At 36.5% G+C, this 17910-nt stretch overlaps 1 protein-coding gene across 1 annotated transcript in view; it reads left to right on the top strand.

Moving 5' to 3' along the window:
- The window catches only part of EMB (embigin), a 51902-nt gene that overhangs the window by 23445 nt on the left and 10547 nt on the right, over positions 1 to 17910 (top strand). The window contains exons 4-7 of the mRNA XM_025434795.3: positions 6300 to 6483; positions 6716 to 6804; positions 14962 to 15089; positions 17629 to 17908. Of these exons, the coding sequence (XP_025290580.1) occupies positions 6300 to 6483; positions 6716 to 6804; positions 14962 to 15089; positions 17629 to 17908 (681 nt within the window). The remainder of the gene's footprint in view (positions 1 to 6299; positions 6484 to 6715; positions 6805 to 14961; positions 15090 to 17628; positions 17909 to 17910) is intronic.

Below are 17910 nucleotides of genomic sequence, written 5' to 3' on the forward strand. Positions count from 1 at the left end.
AGGATTGATTGCTTCATATTTATAAAGTGGTGTTGGCCTCATGTTAGAGTGGCCATCCTCCTATTTCAATGAGGATTCTAGATGTTCCATCTATATTTTAGGATGTAACATGGGACCGCATTGACTTCTATGGTAAAGTAAAGGAGAGCTCCATATTTCCTCTCTCTGCCTCAGAATTGTCCCATTTTGTTAGTTTTTTTTTTTCCATTTTGTTAGTTTTTTATGTGCACTTAACTCTTATTAATAAAAGTTTCTACTTTTAAAGCATGCTTGGAAACACTGTTCTATGCAAGAAATTTTAGTTTGCTTTTTCTACTTTTTTCCTTTTTTTTAAGGAACAAAGTAGACTTTTATTTCAAGTGATATGATTCCTAAATGGGCCCGTTAAGGTCTAACTGTTATAATTTCTTTGAAGATTTCAAATTGCTTAAATGTCCATATACTTTAAAATTTTTAATTATAAAAATAGAGCATTATGAAAATAAAAGACAGATGCAAATTATTATATGAATTTAAGTACAGTCTTTTAAAAATATAGTTCAGAAAATGATCAAATAAGTATAGTCTTAGAAATGTCGATGTCATGGATGTTTTTGCAATACTCTAAAATAGCAGAAGTGCTGTTGTTTTAGGGAAGAAATGCAATGGTTTTGGGGAAGTTGAAACATTGTCCATTGAGTTCAGCGGACATAATATTAGTTTGTTGGCTAATTACAAAATATTTTAAAGTTAGAAGTGAAGCTTTTTACATATTTTTGATTTTCAGATAAGAAAGCAAGCTGCAGAAGCATCTGTGAAGTACTGCAAGAAACAGGGAGGTAACAATCACAGCTTGGAGCCTTGCCTGACTTACAGGGAGGCTACAGTGCAGTTTTAATAGAAGCATTTAGTTGAAAGTGGGAATGTTTAAAATATGTCGATCATACAATTTGTCTATCATCACATTGCCATATTGCTGCATTATAAATTTATTTCATTTTCTATTAGTATTTTTTTTCATTCAAAATCTCAGTTCAGGGGCACTGGAGTGGCTCAGTCAGTTAGGCATCCAACTCTTGATTTTGGCTTAGGTCATGATCTCAGGATTGTGAAATCAAGCCCTACAGCGGGATCCAAGTTCAGTCTGGAGTTGCCTGTCCCTCTCCCTCTGCCCCTGCTACTGCTTGTGCATATGCTTGCTCTCTCTCAAATAATTAAATAAGTAAATAAATAAATATTAAAAAAAAATTTCAGTTCAATAGTTTGAAAGTGATGAGGAATTTAATTCCATTGTCATGAGAATTTCATAGTTTTGACAGTTGGTACACATAGTTGGTTATGGGAATCTGGACTCAGCCACACCCAAATTTGTATTCATAATCATCCTGATATATGACCTAAGGAAAGATAGTTAATCTTTCTTTGCCTCAGCTTCCTCCTCTATAAAGTAGGAATGATAAAAATGGTACTTATCTCATAGAACTGCTACAAAGATTAAATGATATGAGCAATACAGAACTTCAGGCAGTACATGATAGCTTTTGTTAAATTCCCCAATGAGGTCAATATTAAGTAGGAAATTATCCAGCAGTTAATATATCACTAAAATTCTCCTTATGATAGCTCATTTAATGCTTTCTTTAGTCTCATGAATATATATTGTGCCATTTTACAAATGAGGAAACTGAGGTGTCCAACGTAAAGATATTTTGTGTTGCCTTGCGAGTAACCTTAGGCAAGGAACTTGATACAGAACTGCTCTCTTATGAAATGGGGATGATAATTCATATTCTAACTTCCCCATATGTTAGGAGGCTCCAGTGAGCTGCATCACTGAAAAGAGAGTGGTGCCCCAGAGTCACCTTCTGGAATGTAAATATCTCTGTAATACTTCCTGCTAGGAGTGAGAATGCTGCTGTGCCTTCTTGCCAGTTCTCCAGCAAGAAAGATGATCTGTTTTCAGCCCCACAGGGTGCCAAAGAAATAATGCAGGGGTCAAAATAGCCTTCTCTGGGTGTTCTGGCCTCCACCACCTCTGGCAACTCCATGGCCTACAGCAAGACCTGGGTCTCAATCTGAGCAGGGTGGCTTTGCCAGCATAAACTCAGGCTGGGCAGAAGCCAGCAGTAATGAGTGGCACTCAATTCTGACCTAGGGAGAAGACTCAAGAAATCTCCAAAGACTTTGTCCTTGAAGCAACAACTGAGCAGAGTTTGCAGGACATGAAAGAATTTTCTGTAGACTTTGATAGATGGTCTATCTCCCACACATCTTATTTTGACCTCCTGTGGCCCCTTCCTTCGCTTTAAGTTAAGATATCCTTTCTTACTCCAGTAAAGGGATAAACCAAATTAGTTAGCTTTTCTAAGGATTGATGCAGTACCAACAAAGACCATAACTGCTATGAACAGAGACTGGAAATGCAGACCCCTCCATATGGGTGCAGTCATTCAGCATTTGTCCCCCTTGGCTGGCATATTTCGCTTGTAATTGGTGTCCTTCAGGTTCATGCATGTTGTTACATGTTGCAAATTTCCATCCCTTTTAAGTGGGTGATGTTCCATTGTATGTATATATCACTTTTTTCGGGGCATTCATCATTAGGATTATTTCCACATTTTGGCTATTGTGATATAAATCATCTGAAATATTTAAACTCCTAGAAGCAAACAATAGAATGGTGGTTGCCAGGTGCTGGTTGAGACAGAACTGGGGAGGTATTAGTCAAAGGTACTAAGTTTCAGTTATGCAAGACAGTTATGTTTTAGAGATTTACTGTATAACATTGTCGTTATTGATGACTACACTTATGGTACAATTAAAATTGGTTAGGATGGTAGATCTCCTGTTAAGTATTTTTATACCACAATTAAAAAAAAAGATACTTTTTTGCAAATGAAATCAGGGCAATTATATAATTTGAGTTTTGCTTTAGAAGGACAATTTTGATGTTGTTATAGAAAGTATGTGGAGGAAGAGAAAATGTACCCAAGAGAAGATAGGAGGTCATTTGTCTGGTCTTGATTAAAAATAAGGTTATTGAGAGGAAAAAAGTTATAGGGGAACTGAGTCTGAAAATTTAACTGATAAAGACAGAATATCAGGAGAGTAGCATATAAATTTATTTGATATAAATTTTATGTGACACAGGATCCTTCATAAGGAAATGAAGATCCAAAGAAGTAGTTAAACCTGAGTATTTTTATGCTAGGTTTGAGGAAGAATAGACAGTCATAGGACAATATGATGGGTCAGAGTATGAGATAGGTTGGGATAGATAATAGGTTGGGAGAAGTGTAGCAAAGCTTGTTAGGATTCTTCTCTGCATCCCCTTGTCTTCAGAGATGAAGATACTCCTTTCTTCCAGGTATAGGAAGGGACTATCTCAGGGTTTTATGACCTATTTCAGTGGAGAAGGGCAGGCCGAAGGTCAGAGTGACCTGCTTTGCTGTTTTCTCATACTCCTTCAGCTTAACTATTCAGTATCCCAAGGTGCCACATTTTGAGGGTAGTATGTCCTGAACCACCTCAAAGGCCTATAGTAAAAATGGCTGGAGAAAACTGGGCAAATTTGATTGATATTTCAGAGGTAGAATCAACTGAGTTCCACCACATGCGATTCAATGTCTTGAGTCAGGGGACAAGAAGGCTAATCCGTCTCCCTTGGATATGTTGAGTTTGAGGTACCCATGAGATATCTAGGCTTAGATGCTTAGTAAGTGCCCAGAGCTGTGGACCTGGGGGTCAAGAAGGAAGTCTGGAATGGGGCCAAGAGTTTTTGCCAAAAAAAGGATATTAGAAATAATAGTTAAATCCAACTTGGGAGTGTTAAATTGAAAAGTAGAGGCCAGAGAGCAAAGTCTCAAGGGATACAAATGTTTATGGGTAGTTGGAAGAGTTGATGTGACTGGCAAAAATGTTAAGATCCTGAAATAGAAGCAAGGTAGAGGGAATATTAAGGGGTATGTAGTCTCTGGCAATGTCTGATGTTTTGGGGATATCAAATAAAACATGAGCTCTGGAAAGAGGTCATCATCAGGTTAAACAGTTAAGGCCATTTTAAACCTATGATAAAGCGCTTTCTGTAATGTGGTAAGATACCAGAATTTGCTATATTGGGGTGAAGACAGAGATGTATGGAGAACTCCTTCATGAAATTGACTAATGAAATAAATTTGTTTGACAGAAAGACAAGGCTAGGTTTTAAGGATACCCCAGAGCTAGAGGTGAAGGAGGAAAATTTACAGAGAACGGAAGCTTAGGACCAAATATAATGAACTTTAAAGCATTTTCCCTTATTATTAGAACCTAGTATAATTTCTGGTATGCAGTAAATGCTCAGCAAATGTACCAAGATACATAAATTCCTTTATTTTGAACCACTCAATTTTTTCTCTGTATAATTGAATCTTGTTGAGATCTGTCTATACTCAGGTCTTTTGTGTGTTTCTTATTTTTTTTTTGTTGTTATTGTTGTTTTTTACCTTTCTTTTTGCGCATATAATTCAACTCAGCACTTTTGTAATTACAGGAGTAGTTATTTTAGGTATGTGCTCACAAAGCACTTCACACTAGCTGTACTTCACTGTTTGCAAACTTTGCACCTGGTCATTGCTTAAGGAAGCATTTTTGTAAAGTTTTAAATGTAATTAAAAGTGATGTTACGCTATTTAGTTTCTGTTTATTTCTTTCTATATTTTGGTTCAGCATTCTGCTTTTACTGATACTATACTATTGAGCATGAGATTGAGAAATGTGTTTATATAATACAGTGCCCTCTCCCAGACACAACCCCTTATTTCCCCTTAAGAGTAACCACCACTGTCCTACTTTTTATAGAGTCATATCCTTGCTTTTTAAAATTGTTTTATCAGGGCATCTGGGTGGCTCAGTGGTTGAGCGTCTGCCTTCGGCTCAGATCGTGATCCTGGGGTCCTGGGATCGAGTCCCGCATCAGGCTCCCTGTGGGGAGCCTGCCTCTCTCTCTGTGTCTTTCATGAATAAATAAAATCTTAAAAAATACTGTTTTATCACACAGGTGTACACCCCTAAATATTATAGCTTAGTTTTATTTCGTTTTTTAAAGGTATCTTTTAAAGTATCTTTCATTTTTAGGTTTCTTTCCTTTTTCTAGTTTAACTGTTGAAAAAACCCAGATCATTCATCTTACAGAGTTCTCTCACACTCTAGATTTTGTTGATCACTTTCATGGGGTGCAGTTTAATATGTTTTTCCATCCTCTGTATTTCCAGTAAAATGTTACTTGGATCTAGAGACTTAGTTTCAGGACCCCTTCCCCCTTTACCTTTTTTTTTTTTTTTTTTTTGACAAAAAACTATTTCCCAGGTAGTGGGGTGTTCCTACTCAGGAGACATACAGTTCTGTGTCTGAAAGGGTTTGCAGCAGTTCATGTAAAATGCCTAGATCTATGATTCACTAGGGGTTGCAACATCCTTGTGTCAGATTTCTAATGTCTTCACTTATTGGCCGGAATTGTATAAAAAGAAAGTTTTCCTCCTCTATTATCTGGTTACCAGTGGCACATTTAGTATAAGAAGAGGAGTGCACTTGCCTGATATTTTTCTTTTATTTACCTCTGCTAAAAAAAAAAAAAAAGCAAAAAACAAAAAAAACAAAAAACAAAAACAGGTTGAGTCTTATGTATCTGCATAAGTGGGATATAGGTATCTATATATAGTTGATACATGGCCTCATGGCTTTGTACTGGCATTTCAAATTCAGCGAAAATTCAGAACAACAGGGTAAGTGTTTGAACTCTGCCATTCATCTGTATCTGTATCCAATCCCTACATGTTTTTAAGGACTAAGGAGACTAGGAATGATAGAATTAGCGTATCACACAAATCCACATTTTACACAAAATGTTCTTGTAATAACTACGAATAACATGATTCCTTAAGGGAGTCAAAACAGTTACTCCATTCTCTCTCTTAGGTTTTGTTTGTTTTTATAGTTGGAGTGTTTCTATACTGTCAGAGCGTATGACACTCCTTTATACTTTGCTCTTTCCCCTATATCCTTGTCAGCTGGAAATTTTAAGGAGATTAAGATTATAGCCTTAGGCTTTTGCTATTCTGGTAATGTAACAAACCTTTTCTTCAGCTGTGACTCTGAAAGAGAATAATAAAGGGAACAAGATCTATGTTGACAGAGGAATAATTCTTCAAAGGAATGTTACATTCAGAAACTGTTGATTGAACATTATTATTGATGACTTAAAAGTCCTTTCTATATATTGAATCTCCCCTAAATGTAACTTTTAAAACATCTTTTGTTTTGTTTTCTTCTGTGGCTAATAGTACGTTCCAGTGTGCCAGTGGAAAAAAATATCACTTTAGAACGACCTTCTAATATAGAACTCACATGCCAATTCATAACATCTGGAAATGTGAATTCAGTAAATGTGACTTGGAAAAAAGGTGATAAACAACTTGAGACTATTCACACCAATGCAACAGGAAGCATCCTGTATACCCAGTACATGTGAGTACATAAAATTTTAACCTGCACAGCTAGATGAAATTCATTAACTTGGAAACATTTTTGATGACTGGGCATTCTTTCCTTTACTGTCTCTTGAAAGTTATGCTAATATTCTAATTTGCATATTTACAGAATTGTTTCTGTTTTAGAATTTTGATTACATGCTGAGTCTTTTTCAATTTTATCAAGAAGTGTTTTGAGAACTAAGCCTATATTAATAAATTCTCTTTAGGTTTATCATCACTGATAGCAAACAAATGGGAAGCTATTCTTGTTTCCTTGAAGAGGAAAAGGAACAAAGGGGCACATTTAATTTCAAAGGTTAGTACTAATAATTTATAGAGTAATAACTTCAGCATTATATTCTTAGAATTCTAAATCCCCCAATTTTTAAATTATCATTACAATACTAAACATAACGAGTGAAAGAATTTCAGCTTTTCACTGAATCCTAAGTGGTGACCTTAAAAAGTGGAGATTCCCAGTCCTCCTAGTGGTAGAATTTCCTTTTTCTATCCATTCCCATGCCTGTCTCTCCCCCAGCTTAAAGCACAGATATTAGTTTGAAAGATGGGGCTGCCAGTTACTTGTAACAGTCTTTTGAATTTATTGGTTTAGCCCACTAAACTCAGAGCTTTTATACTATCTCTCTAGGCGTCTGAGTTACTGCACCCCTAAACTGTGAGAATATGCTTTGGTGTTCTGTACCAGTAGCTCCAGAACTTGGGGGTTTAGGGATCCATAAAATTTAAAAATAATATGGAGAAGCCTGTTTTTGGTCTCCTCAAAGAAGAACAAACTCCAGAATACAATCCATGGCTCTTCCCAAAGCCAAAGTATTTTACTATCATTAAACCAAAACTTTAAAGGTCTGAATCTCATAATAAAGACTAGTCACTGAGTTGAGTAATTATCTTCATGAAAAACCCCTATTTTGTGATAGATTAGTGAACCACAGTGTCCCTGCTGGTATCTGGGAAATGTGGTCTGTTGCCATATTAACTATTTTGGGCTTTGCTTCACATTAATTTCCCAAGGTACATGAGAAATCGTTCTTCACTTTTCCTGAAAATTGTGAAGTCTGGCTAGCTGCCCTGACAAAATATGGATACTGTCTCCAAGGCCCCATCAATAGCAGAATGGTCGGCCTCAGAAACATTATCGTGATTTAAGATTGTCTGCTCCTATATCCCTCCTTATATTCCCTCTGTTCTCACAGACTCATTTCCTTCATTTGGTTTTGTAAATGTTCCTACTTGGTAAATATAATAAATCCTCGTGTTTATGCAATCCGGGTCTCTGCAAAGGCAGAAACTATTCCCATCCTTTTATTATTTTAATCATGTGCATTCTCTCTTAATCTCCTTTCCTGTTTGCTTAATTTAATTTAGTGAAGTATACACCCTACATTTCCTTCCTTTATTCCCTTCCTGCCCCTTTTTCTTTCCTTCCCTCCCTCCCCACCTTCCTCCTCCCTACTTTCTTTCCTTCCTAATGAGCTAAGAGGATATTAAACACAGGCACACACACACACACACACACACACACTCCTCTAATAAACATTTTATCAAGTCTCTTCTAAATATGCAAAGAAAGCCTATAGATTTTGAGGAAGTACTCATCAAATCTTGAGGCTTAAAGTGATTCCAGGAGATTCAACTTTAAAAATTGCTTTTTCCCCCATCTAAACAGGACTGTTTTCTAGAAATATGTACTAGTTATACCTGTTCAAAGTTTAAATATTGAATATATTATGCCTTTTCCTATGAGCATTCTTATAATAAATTACTTAAATTATTATTTGGCAGTGATAGTTCCTGCCTCTAATGTGAAGATTAACAGAAGCATTTCACTTTTCAGTATAGCAATACATTTAATGCCAAGTGGTCTTGGAGAAAGCCTCTTGATTCCATATCTATTTTGAGACCAGGAGGCTGATTCTGGCTATGTCAGGAGCAACAACAACAACACAAGGCCTAGGTTTGAAATCAAGCACTTGAGGAATGCAAAGAGCCACTGAATATTTACTGGTTTGTTTTTTTTTGTTTTGCTTTTTATAAAAGTTTTCTTTTTTTTTTTTTTTTTAAGATTTTATTTATTTATTCATGAGAGACACAGAGAGAGAGAAAGAGGCAGAGACAGAGACAGAGGGAGAAGCACTGGGACTCAATCCTGGGTCTCCAGGATCAGGCCCTGGGCTGAAGGTGGCGCGATAAACCGCTGAGCCACCCGGCCTGCCCATCTTTTTATAGTTTTCTTAAAGTAGTTTAGTTCAGTTTCTTAGTTTTTAATGCCCACTTACCATTAATATAACTTTTAAGTATGCCTTGAAGTATGTCTTGAAGTATGTCTTGAAGATACTTATAAAATTAGTAAATTGGGCCTTTTTAGATCTTCTTTGGTAAAATAATAATTTTCTATAATTCATCTAATTTGAATATTGCTTGGAAAAATAATTTCATTTGATTACAATTTAAAGGCATCTGAAGAACAATTCATATTGTAGGTATTATTTAGTTAGATCTATAAGGTTTATAGGATGGCATATATTTTTATAAATATCCTATAATATTATGTCTCCACATGACTTGCTTATGGGTTTTCCTAAGAAGGATTATTTTTCTTAGCAATGCTACAATAGACTGTGGTTGAAAAAGCTTTTTTATCTTCTATTTTAAATTCAGCCAAAAAACCCATTCTGCTATTGATTACATGAGTCAACTATAGTGCATGAGCCTGGGTCCTTAGAACAATTCATCAGCAAAGCCCCTGTTTCTGCCTTTATGGGAGCTGGTTGATTTATTACTACAAGATTGTAAAAGGGCCTCAACATCACTAATTAGTACAATGCAAAAAAAACAAAACAAAACAAAACTTGCTGACTTTGTGTGCTTGGCTGTTGATGATATAGGAGAAGGAAAAGTCACACTGGAAGCTTGCAAGTGCTAATATGTTGATGATTACTTTTCATTCAAGAAAGATGAGTGGTGGGCTACAGTTTCTCAGGCTCAGGTCAACTATTCTGACATAGTTGCTGAAAACTTCTATAATATTCATCACTGTTAAAATCTCTTAGTAGAAAGATGCAAAAATTTAGTTAGTGAAGGATAAGTAATAGCACATAGAACTTTTTAGAAGTCATGGTGAGATTTTGATGGTACCAAGTGGTATGAAACCTCTCTTGGCCTAGCTGACTAGTCTGTCTTCACTAGTAAGTATCTAAAGGGTCAAAGTATGGAATAGTAGTATGGTGGAATCAGTTGGAATGTCAGCTTCAAATCCCAGTGTTGAAGTCTAGTTGTCTTTGACTAGTTGGAAGAATCTTTTCCCTAATTTGATAATGCCTAAATGTCCTTGAGCCAAAAATGACCCAGGCTGATTTTTTTCTAGTTCACAAATATGCAAATATAAATCTGTAACTTTACGACTCCATAGGGCTTTTACCATCACCAAATAAATCTTGGACTCCATCTTCTTAGACACTAGTTTGAATCAGCAATTTCACCATCTTCAAACGTGGATTCATCTGATCCCAAGACACTCACCTGCCCTGCCTTATCCAAAGTTTTAAAAGGTCAGCAGTACACATTAATTGCTGTCCTTCTTTGCATAAATATTTTCAACCATAAGTAGCAGCCCAGAACCAACTGTGACCTCTGGAGAGGTTCAGACAAACTAGGGTTTCCTGACCATGGTGCGTTTTATAATTTAGATCTACACTGCTGTTGTCAACCATATAAAGTATAGCAGAGTCATGGTTAATGTCCTCTTGGCCAATAGTTGAGGGGATAGTCAAGAAAGCAGAAGAGATGAAAAGAAAATAGAATTTTGATTTTGTTTCCCTCTGGCATCACTAGTCATGGCACAGTCCATAGTCTGTACCCTGATCTTAACATTTCATTGGGATAGTTTAATAGCATAATTGTATGTTACTCACCTAAACCTCAAAAAATACCCAACATTTTCTTGAAAAGCCCCTTTCAGCTGCCCATCATGATTTCTAGTCCTGTGCCTCTTAGAGGCTTACTGAAAAAAGTGTATTTTTTGCCATGTTTTCCCCCAAATATTGCCCCTTCTTCTACTTTTGATTCTTGGCCTATGGGTAGATTCCAGTATTTTGATCATATTTCAATACATATTTTCCTGATAAAGCATGACCTAATTAATTCCCAGAAAGAATCACACTGAGATTGAGAACGAGGATGGTTATCTGGGATGGGAGATCAACAAGCTGGGAAAGCAGAAACTGCCCTTAACTAGTGGCCAATAAAGCTGGTTTCAGCGTCTGCCTTCAAAGCAGTGTTTGTTTTGAGGCAAGCCTAGCCTGGCTCGAGAAGTAACTATAACAGAGCTGCACTACTGAAAAACAATGCCAGATATGTACCTGTTGTACCTTTCCGCGTGGAACTCAAGACTGTGCTTCTGCTTCACCTGTGGTTTGGAAGGAACTTTGTGGCTTCAAAAAAGAATTCTTATTTTAGCCCAGCTTGACTCAGCTTAATTGGCTGATCTTCAGTTGAGGCCTTCCCTAAAGTAGGGTTTATCTTTCCAAGAGTTTCTGTGTCCTCAGACTTCATTTAACAACAATGCCACACCAGGTATTGGGCATATTGGAATGAAGTATGACTAAGAAGTGGTCTTGAACTGGTTGATCATAGTGTTCTGTCAGGAGGCCCTCAAATAACTTTGTCCTGACTTGGTTTAGTCATTCCTTTTCCCAACAAAATCTCAAGTAAGGAAAATACACAAAAAATGGGACACCAAAACAAAGTAACATTTTATTAGTGGCCAGTATTGGTCACAAACCTTGTTGGAATTCTTGGAAGGCTTTGCCATACAGAAGGCTTCTTTTTCTTCAATTAGGAAACTAACCTTAAGCCAAAGAAGAGCCATGTATTCCTTCACGGCCCAAGGTCAATTTGGTCTTTACTCCTCTAGACAGGAGAATAATATTCTTCTGAGTCTGGAAAAATATGCTGAGCATGAGGCTGAGTTATTTATACCTCCAGATTTATATCCCTAGAAAACAGGGCCAAATCAGTGCCCTGGACCATGACTAATCCAGGATAATCCTCCTCTCAAGGACTGGAAAACTGGAGGGCTGAATGAGAGGAGGGATTTTCTAGAGAGGTCACCAGGGACTTGAATCCATGGGCCACTGCCCAGCCTTTGTTGCCATCACCTCCAGTGTGTCTAGTGAGAAAACTGGATCTATTGTAAGAAAAACGAAACAGAATGAAATATTCAATGGTTCAGCCTAATTTAAACCTGTAACATTTTGATGCTGAAATTTACTGTCTTGTTTCTCCAAAACAAAATACACTTATGTTAATATCAGGACAGATGGTCAACCTATTCTCTTGGAGCCTAACGTTGTGTCCAATTTTCTTGTATTGGTTGTTTTCCTGCATTAGACTGCTATCTGGGTCCCCAATGAGCCCAGAGGAGGGAGCCATAGACGGAGGAAACTGGACAAAAGTAGTTTGGCTTAATAGGTAGAACACTTACATGAGATTGTGAGAGACACAATCTTTACTTTTATTTTTTAAATAAAAAAATAGGATAGCAATTATTCTTCTATTTAAAAAATTCACTCATAGGTTATGTCAAAGTGTTGCTTTATTCTGCTTTTTCCTTTTATAGCTGGTATGTAGTGAATGGGTCCGTTTTTATTCTTAGATTTTATGTAATATATAAAGTTAGTATTCCATGTGTTCTTTCTGCTCCACATACTATAGTCTGGAAACAAGATTTTCTTTTTAACTTTTTAACCAATTTAATTTCTTGTTATGATAAGGAGAAGTAATGAGGCACCATGATTTAAATTATTTTAATTTATACTGAAATTGTAATCCTTATACAAAATCTTATTCAACTGCTTTCACCAAGCACCTGAATGTGTTTCAAACAGTAGAATTTGTTTTACAGCTTCACTAAGTTGTTTAATAGATGTTATTAAAGGATGGATGGGTGCTGTCACCCACATCTCAAAGCTCCTGTTTCTTCACCCTTTTGGGCCTTGTCCCCTGTGAATTCATCCCCTTGTATTTTTCATCATTTTACTCGTTTAATCTCTCATATGGACTGGATGGTCTATAAAGGACTCAGTTTGGAGCCTTTCCCATGTTTTGGGGTGTTTTTATGCATTCCTACAGTTCTGAGATGTACTCAGATGAATTTCTAGTTCTCTTTTTTTTTAAGCTACGTCTTATTTCTTCTCTGTTCCACATGCCTAGCTGACCTAGAAATCATTCTTGCACATGATGATGATCTACCCTAGTAAGTTGGCTAATGACCACTATGTAATAAGGCCATGGGATTACAAATTGTGAGAAAGGTCAATTAAGAGAAGCAGTACCAGTACACGATAAAAATTTTGTGGTGTTTATTCTGCAGCAAACACTTTATGTATTATGATTTCCTATCTAATCCTTTCAACAACACGGTAGGATGGGTTATGACCTACCTAAGTCCTCAACATTACTAACACTGAAACTGTAATTTGAAGGTATGTATTTCCTGGACCCAAATAAATTCTTTGTCACATTATTATCACATTGTGCTGACTTCCTTCAAACACTTAATGACCTGACCTTTGAAATGGACACATATTAACCACATATTAACTAAATATTCCCGAGCCTGATGGTGACCAATAGAGAATGTGGGACACTAGTGGTCTCAGTCAAAAGGAATGCTCAGATTATCTTCTGACTGGGATGTCTTAAATGAACATAGTCACATATACTCCCTCTGTCCTCTCTCAAGAGTGCCCTAGTGGTACCTGACTAGGTTTTCATAAAGTGTTAGTGGATGTTTTATAATTTCTGATTGGAGGTTCACATCTTTGGGTATGTAAAATTGTAGACCATTCAGTTTCATCAAAACATGTTTCCCTGGTTATGAAAAGTGTGAGAACAATTGACTTAAAGATTGCTCTATTATCTTTCTTATGAATTACTTGAAGCATTTATGCTGTCATGGGTGACATACCTTCCTCCTGTTGGCATCTCTTTTTTTTTAATATATTTTTTAAGACTTTATTTATTCATAGAGATGCAGAGAGAGAGAGAGAGAGAGGCAGAGGCACAGGCAGAGGGAGAAGCAGGCTCCATGCAGAGAGCCCGACGTGGGACTCCATCCCAGGACTCCAGGATCATGCCCTGGGCTGCACGCGGCGCTAAACCGCTGCGCCACCGGGGCTGCCCCGGCATCTCTTTTTTATTCACACTGTCTCATTCAACATTCTGCTGGTCAGCAGTTATGATGAAGGAGAGGGTTTTTAGGTATAATTTAAACAATAAGGAAAAAAGAGGACTCCCCATACCTTTTTGTAACCTTAATCACCTAAGGACAGAACCTATAAAGAAATCCTATTCTCCAACCCTAGTTTACCACTTCTTTGGTAGTTATACAAGTCAGAATTTCTTTTTGAGTCATTACCAATGATTTCCCCCTTCCTCATCTTTCTGATTCATACATTCAGCAAATGCCTAATTATCTTCGGGTAGTACAAAGCTAAGAGCACTTAGAAAATGTATTTAATCTAGAAATCTAACTTTAGTACTTAAAACTGGGTCTATTTCTACCCTAGCTTTCCCCAAAATAAAATATAAAAACAAGATTCCTAACAAGTGAATATCAAATAATATCTATAAAATTTATCAAAATAGCATTAAAAAATTAGACATGATTTTATACTTTCTATTGCCAAACAAACAAAAAGAAAAACAAAACATAAAACCAAAAATCTGCTAAAATGAGTAAAAGAAAAAAAATAAAAGTCATCTTTATTGGTCAATCTATATCTCTAGTATAAGTGCACATTCCATAATAGTGATTCCATCTTGGAGCTGTTGGCTGTCTTGTTAATGCTTTTCTTATGTTCTTATGTTTTAATTTTTTTACCAAGTTATTCACATCCTTAAAATTTAATTTTTCTAAATTAAGTGCTCATTTTTATTCTGTTACTAATGGCATCTGCCTTGAACTGTCTTAGGAAATTTATCATACAAAACAATCAGAAGCAGAAGAAAAAATCATATATAGACACAACAAACTGGTGGTTGCCAGAGGGGTGAGGTGTGGTGGTGGAAATGAACAAAATGAGTAAAAGGGGGTGGGAAGTATAGGATTCTGTTTATGGAGTGGATAAGTCCGGGGGAAGAAAGGTACAGCATAGAGGATATAGTCTATGATATTGTAATAGTATTTCATGGCGGTAGATGGTACATACATATGTGGTAAGCATAGCATAACATGAACACTTGGTCTGATCACTATGTGTACACCTGAAACTAATGTAATACTATGTATCAACTATATTCTAATTAAAAGAATAGTTTTATGTTATATGTAACTAAAATTATGTAAAAAATAATATTGATGAGAAAATGAAAGGAGAATTTATCTTCAACTTGAATACATTTCCCTATTCAAACTGTTTCAGTAACATATATTTCTCTAAATTTTTCTTAGTCCCTGAAGTTCAAGGGAAAAACAAACCATTGATCACTTATGTGGGGGATTCAGTTGTCTTGATATGTAAATGTCAACACTGTTCTTCTTTAAATTGGACCTGGTACAGTAATAATGGGAGTGCACAGGTAAGATCATATGTCTTTGATTTGAAGAAAATAAAGTGAAAGCTTTAATTTCATAAATAATAAGATTATTAACAGACTCAGAATTCCTAGGACTATGTCTTCATAAAGAAAGAGCAGTGGAATTGTCATTTCATGTTTTTAGCATATTACAATTTACACCTGAAGAGACTCTAAATGTTTTATTAACTGGTATTTCATTTTTTAAGATTTAATAACATTTAAATTTTTTAGAAGGAAGTTAGAATTCAATTTTAATTGATGAGTTTAGAAATAACCCTAACAAAAAGATTCTTTTTCTTATCATTCCATGAAAGTATCTAGGAAAAAAGGTAGTTTTCTTTTCCAGCTTCTGTCTCTGGAAACATTTGTGATAGAATGCAATACAGTGGTGCCATTTGAGAAAAGAATGAAAATTTGGTAACTTAAAACTGAGGGCCTGGGTTCTTTCAGTAAGTGTCATTGGCCTCTTTTGGCCTTCCAGAATTCTAAGGGAAGTCAAATACTTACATTCCTATAAAAAATTAATGGCTATTCAAAGAGCTGATAATAAGAAAAACATAGATATTCAGAAAAAAATTTCTTTCTTTCTTCCTCCCAAATGTTCTCTAATAGCAGGGAAATTTAGGGCGTTGTCCTAAATAGACAGGGGATATCTATCTACTACTCTGATACTAATGAGCATTGAAATTAAAGTCCTGTAAAGGCAAGCTGTAATTCTAGAAAGGGCAGACAGTACAAGACAGTGCAGATCTTTTTTTTTTTTTTTTTTTTTTTAATTTATGATAGTCACACAGAGAGAGAGAGAGAGAGGCAGAGACATAGGCAGAGGGAGAAGCAGGCTCCATGCACCGGGAGCCCGACATCGGATTCGATCACGGGTCTCCAGGATCGCGCCCTGAGCCAAAGGCAGGCGCCAAACCACTGCGCCACCCAGGGATCCCTTTTTTTTTTTTTTTAAGATTTTATTTATTTATTCATGAGAGAGAGACACAGAGACATAGGCAGAGGGAGAAGTAGGCTCCGTGCAGGGAGCCCCATGTGGGACTCAATCCCAGGACTCTAGGATCATGCCCTGAGCCGAAGGCAGATGCTTAACCACTGAGCCACGCAGGCATCCCAAGACAGTGCAAATCTGACAATGAAATACTAGGTTCCTTCTTAGACAGAATTGCTACCGCCACAGACTGTTGAAGGGAACCAGAAGAAGAACTTAAAAGGGAGAGTGACTGATTTTGTGATAACATTGGTTTAAGTTTTTAAAGAAAGCTCCAAATCACTTAGATTTAAACCATTAATATTTCTGCTTATCTTCTTACAGATGATTAGGAAAGGCAATCATTTTGTGTAGGTAAATATTAGAAAAAATGTATGTAAATCTATAAAGATAAATATCAGTTGTAGTACTTGAAATACATAGCCTAGATTATTTATATGTGACACTACACAGAAAAAAACCCCCTAAAGCTAATTATATTAAACTTTTAGAATGTAGCCTGTGCTTCTCTCCATTTGCTGTAGTAATTTTCTCTTAATTTGGCCTTATACTTGGGTCATATTAGGCTCTGAGGGAAGTGTAGGGAAGAGGGTATAGGTCAAAACTTTAAGTCAAGTGTTTTATCAAAATGTAGACCAACCATCCCCATTGGAATCACCTGAGGTGCCTATTAAACATGCATTCCTTTGATTTATCAGCTCCGAGTTAGAGAGGGTACTTTGAAAAAGCAGCACAGGCAGTGCTGTGCATAGGGAGCCAGGTTGCTTTAATTTTGGGGAGCAAATAAACTCACAGTTCTTCATCAGATAACCTCCAAGAATATTTTTATGCAGATTAGCATTTATTGAGCAGTGCAGTTGAGTGATAGCACAGTGCACATCAAATGGCATGAGAATAAGTTTTAATTTGAACGGATTAAATAAATCAACTCCAAACTAGCTTAGTATGGCCCTTGAGAGGCTGGGGAAAATCCAGTGAATCTCAGAAGCCAGCTTGTCTGAGAAAGAAATTCAGATATGAGAAGACAGGTGTGCAGACAACCACATATACCAGGCTCATGGGATTTTTACCATTTCCTCTACATCAGCTTCAAAAGCCTGAAGATTGCATCCTTATTTCCAGTCTGAGGAACTCCCAGGGTCAGGAGCAAGTGATCTTCCTTTACAGGCATGATCACACTTAGTAGTTTCATTAATTCATAAATTCAGTAGTTGATTTGATGTGCACCTGCTCTTGTAAAGGAGGAAGTACTTTGAAAGCTAGTTGGGGATCAGAATGAGAAACCCAGATGGCTGGGTTTTTCTGGATCTTTAATTCTAATATTTACCCACAACAACCTACACTATAGTTTCAAACACTGAGTGCTTAGCACTTAAAATACCCCTTCTCTTTGCTATCTTTGGGAGATGAAGCTCTTGGACTCTGATATGTAAACTTTTCATAAGCGTTAATATGCTTTATAGCTTTTGCTCAAAACTCAATCATTCAGAACATGTATCTTTTATGATTGTTATAGGAATGGGTTTTAATGTCTCCTTATATTAGGTTCCTATTGATGTTCAAATGAATGATAAGTATGAGATCAAGGGAACAAATGCCAATGAGACAAGGCTCAAGATAACGCATCTTTCAGAAGACAATAAGGGATCTTACTGGTGCCGTGCAGCTTTCCCCTTAGGCGAGAGCGAACAACGCGTTGAACTTGTTGTGCTGAGTTATTTGGTTCCCCTGAAACCATTTCTTGGAATAGCTGCTGAAGTTGTTATTGTAGTGGCTGTTATTCTGCTTTATGAAACACACACCCAAAAGAAAAAGAAGCTCACAGGT

Source organism: Canis lupus, chromosome 4, assembly GCF_003254725.2.
Source record: "Canis lupus dingo isolate Sandy chromosome 4, ASM325472v2, whole genome shotgun sequence".
NCBI classification, from domain to species: Eukaryota; Metazoa; Chordata; class Mammalia; order Carnivora; family Canidae; genus Canis; species Canis lupus.